We start from the raw sequence: 4,507 nt of genomic DNA, 5'->3' as shown, positions 1-4,507 counted from the left end.
GGCCTGAGCCCCCCTCTCTCACCTGCTTTTGGTGCACCACTTTCGGCACTACATGCGCCCTATCTGGAAAATAAAAAACAAAAATTTACAAGATAAAGGATTCCTATGGGTAAAATTGACATCTTTCATCCAACACCTAATACAACCTTGTTCCTAGGCTGCTTCAACTTGTCTCGGTCTGGGGTACATCATGTCCACTTATCTGGGGGAAAAAAAAGAAAAAAAATGTTAGTCAGGTCATGCATGTGGTCACTGAGACTTTAACCATTTCAAAGAACTCATTTACCCTGAGCAAATAAGAACTCTGACCGCAGCATACGAGAAGACAAATGACAACCCAGCTTCAAGGCCCTGCTATCCCAGTACAATCAGCTCCACAACGCTCAGCTCTAATGATTGCACACGAGTTACGTACACCTGCTCCATCCAGCAGGACTGTACAGCCATCGGCTCGACTGTCTAAGGTAACTGACATGTTGACGTGAGACACTGAGCAACATTCCATCTCCCCACTGATCCACGTGGCAGGGCAGAGCAGCTCCAGGCTGACCCCGTGTGAGACATCCCGTACCCATGATGACACAGACCGTGTGACACAATTAAGAGATGAACCTCCCTTTGACAAGATTCGATTGCAAGAATGGAGATGCTGTGGAACACCATGACCTATGGGACTACCATCATAACATGACTAGGCTCAAAGGATCCTGACAAATAAAGACGCTAACAAGATGACTGGTCATAAGAAGGGTCTGTCAAAACCCTGAAGATGGATCCACGATGTCGCCGTGTTCGGAAGCTAAGAACGGAACGAGGCGGAAAACGAGTCCTCCTGCTTTAAGATGGATGGCTGTGGAGCACTGCTGATGATACAGACTGGAATGAGGCCTTAAAAGAGGTCTGACCGTAAAAGTCAGAGATGGGATTCCAAAGAAGGCCTGAACCTGCAAAGGAAGCGACTGACAACTTCGGTACTCTGCTACACAGAAAAGACCTTCAAGAACCTAAGGATGATGCCTGATGCTTCCCATAAGCCCCTCGAGGGCAAGATGCAAAAACCCTAAGGACACAAAACACAGACAAGACGAACAACGTGACACAGACTGGAACTGCTCTGCCCTGCACACAGGAATCCAATGATACAAAGTAAGCCCTTCCTTTGATGCGTCCAAATAACCTGTAATAGGATACCCATTGCACCAAACTAATTTCAAAAATCCCTCCGGGCGATGCACATACTTGGAACGACTCCCAACCCCTCTCTGGGTCTTTGCCCTGCACTTATCTTTCTGAGAGCCGGGGATGAGAATCCATCTCTGATGCAAAGGAGGGGCACCTGGGCTGGCTCAGAGGTTCCTGCCATCGTGAGAGTACTCGGAGTCAACTACGAGAAAGAAAACCATACACAATATCTGAGTAGTGTGGCACATGGCCCCAGCCCCGATGATCCCTCTACTCACTGTCACTGAGGCAGGTCCTCGGGTCGCTAGCTCTGACTGGAGTCACAGGCTGTGGCTGTCATCTTCCGGGATAACTGAGCGAGTGAGAGACAAAATTAGAGGGCATTTCTAAAGCTGCAGTGGATCCCTGCTCCTCCTGCTGTCTCCCCGACTCGCCTCCAATGCCCGGACGCTCCCAAAGGTTAGCCGGATGGCACCTGCAACCAAAAAAGCTCAAGGCTTTGTTGCTCATCCTTTTAATACTCGGAGATTACCTACAAGGACAGCTCGAGAGGACCGAACCGTGTCCGTCACCTCACTGTGAGTTGGCTTCAGCCCTGTGAGGCTGCGTATGTCTCCTGCAAAAAAACCCCCAGAGGCAAATGCCAGTACTGAGATACTGTCCAAGAGTATGCTGCTCCCATGGCAGTTTCTGTCTGACACCCCTTGACTGTGACCTCTTACAGGCAGGGTCCCCGTCATGTTGGACTGCACGTTAGAAGTCTGCCTGTAAAACAAAGAACCAAGTATGTATGCAGATTCACCAGAAGTACACCACCTGCAAAAAAGCATCTAGTTCTGTTCTGCAGTCACTGCTCACCTTGCTCACTGGGCTCACCTTCCCTCTGGTGCCTATTGTCTGCTGGGACGGGGGCTCCGCATCTTAAAAAAACCCCCAAAAAACAAAACTAAACCACCAAACCATCCAAAGGCCCAAAAGTCGTGTCTCGGCTCTGACCTCACATTACAACCCACCTTCTTATTGTGCTCCTCCGGCCTCTTCCGTTTATCTCTGCTTTACATCCAGTCCCTCTGACGCTGCAAAGAAATGAGTTAGCAAAGTCAGCCATATAGATGGAGGGACCTTAACTGCTGCCCAATTATCACTTCTCTTTAGACAAACTGTCTGGGGTCCAAAGACAACCTGCACAAACAAACACCGACCTGACTTTAAGGCCCTGCTGTACCGCTCCCATCATCTCTGGAAAAGCTCTCGTGACTGCACGCACGCTGCAGGGAGGGGCTGCCTCCGGGAGGACCGGAGAACTGCTGCCGTGAGTGGCTAAGCCTATCGACAGGTTAACTGTAAAGTCTCCTTTCTACTCCACCTACCCCCAAGTCTACACTGCAGGGCAGAGCAGTTCCAGGCTGAACACAAACTCCAACGACACATTTCCGGACAAGTGCTGTGGTGCAACGAGGAGAGAGAACTCCAAGAAAGGAACGACTGCCAAAATGGATGTGCTGCCGCATGAGAAGATGGAGGATACGGGGAGACTGAACGGAGGAGGCTCTGAGGAGCCTGAAAAGACGCTCTAACAGAATGTCCTGTGACAAGAACTGCCTACAAAATTGCTAAGATGGATGGGAGACAATGCTACATTCACAACCTTCTTAGATTCTCACAAGTCCGGGGTGGTTACAAGAAATGACTGCACGGCACAGCCACCGATACAACCTGTAAGGAGGTTGTAAAAGACATCTGACCTGACACTTCTCAGATGTGATTCCGATGCACGTCCAAGCTAGCGAGCCAAAGAATGGATGGTATGGGCACTGGGCTGGACAGTGCAGAGGTTCAAGACCCTAGGAATGATGCCTTGACATCTCTGATAAGACCTTTGAGGGCAGAAGGCAAAGACACAGTGACTGTGAATTGTAAGACACGAAACACAGACCAGACAAAGGACATGACACAGCCCTGAACGGCTCTGCCCTGCACAACCTACTCCAGTGATGAAAAGTAAACTGCTCCTCCTATGTGTGCCAAGGGCCTGTTAGGGCAGACCCTTTCCCCTATGCTAATTTGAAAATCCCTCCCTCCTAACCATAAAATTGGACCCAACTCTCATCCCCTCTCCAGGTGGTAGTCCTCCACTTATCTTTCCCATAGTTGGGGATGTGAATCCATCTTTGATGGGAAGGAAGAATGCCCAGCTGGTTCAGAGGGTCCTGTGATTGCTGACTCGGTTGGCTACGAGAAAGAAAACCAAAACTGATGCAAGAGTTCGGCAGCACGTGGGCGATAACCCCGCAATTGGCTACTCACCGTCCCCTAAGCTGAGAGGTTCTCAGGCCACTGGCTCTGACCTGAGTCAGAAGCTGCTGCTGTCACCGTGTGCTGCACCTGGGTGAGTGAGAAAAAAAGTTACGTGGTGTTTCTGAAAGTACAGGAGACCCAGCACCTCCTCACTACCTCCCTGACTCAACCTGAATGCTCCTCCTTTGCCAAAGGCAGGCCGGATGGCACTGGAAAAGGTCGCGCCTTAATTGATGAGCCTTGTAGTACTAGGAGACTACTGATGAGGACAGCTGAAGACCATCAAACCTAATTGGCAAGTGGCTCCGGCCCTCTGAGGCTGCACACATTCTCTGCAAAGTAAAAAAACCAAAGGCAAATGTACATACTGAGATACTGCCTGAAGGGATGGCTTTCCAGTGGTAGCTCCTACCTACTTATCTCTCATCAACAGTGATCTCTTACCAGCAGGGTCCCTGAAGCATTGGACTATCTGTTAGAAGGTGGAAGACCCCCTGGAAAACACAAGAAACAAAGCATGTGCACAGATTCACCACAACACCTGTAAAAGACCATCTAGTTCTGGCCTGGAGTCAATGCTCACCTTGCTCACTGGTACTCACCCGGATCACCTCCCCTCCGGTGCCTAGAGCTTCCTGGGCCGAGGGCTCTGCATCTGAAAACAAAGAAAAACCAAACTAAAGCAAGAAAATCCTTAACACATCAAGTAAATGTGGAGCCAAAAGCCACATCTTTGTGCTGACGTCAGGTGATGACCCACCTTCTCGCTCTGCTCCTCTGGCCTCTGTTCTGTTCAACTCTGCTTTACACCCTGTCCCTCTGACATGGTAAAGAAACCCTAACCAAAGTCACCCAGATAGATGGGGACAGCTGAAAGAGTCTCCCTTCTCTTTAGGCAAACCACCCAGGGTCACTGCCTGCAGCCAAAGACTGCAGCTGTAATCGCACAGAATACCTGGGTGAACGAGAGGAAAACTTAAGTGGCACATCTGAAAAGTCAGTGGATGCCTTCACAGACATTTAGGGG

General features: G+C 49.9%; 1 protein-coding gene across 1 annotated transcript in view; it reads left to right on the top strand.

The window, feature by feature from the left end:
• Positions 1–463, top strand: part of LOC113980604 (UPF0577 protein KIAA1324-like) — a 2,625-nt gene extending 2,162 nt beyond the window's left edge. Inside the window, exon 5 of the mRNA XM_027707828.1 lies at positions 315–463. Within this exon, the coding sequence (XP_027563629.1) occupies positions 315–463 (149 nt within the window). The remainder of the gene's footprint in view (positions 1–314) is intronic.
• The last annotated feature ends 4,044 nt before the right edge of the window (positions 464–4,507 follow it).

This window comes from Neopelma chrysocephalum, unplaced genomic scaffold, assembly GCF_003984885.1.
Source record: "Neopelma chrysocephalum unplaced genomic scaffold, ASM398488v2 Primary Assembly neopelma1_94809, whole genome shotgun sequence".
Lineage (NCBI taxonomy): Eukaryota > Metazoa > Chordata > Aves > Passeriformes > Pipridae > Neopelma > Neopelma chrysocephalum.
This window is presented reverse-complemented; position numbering and strand designations above follow the sequence as displayed.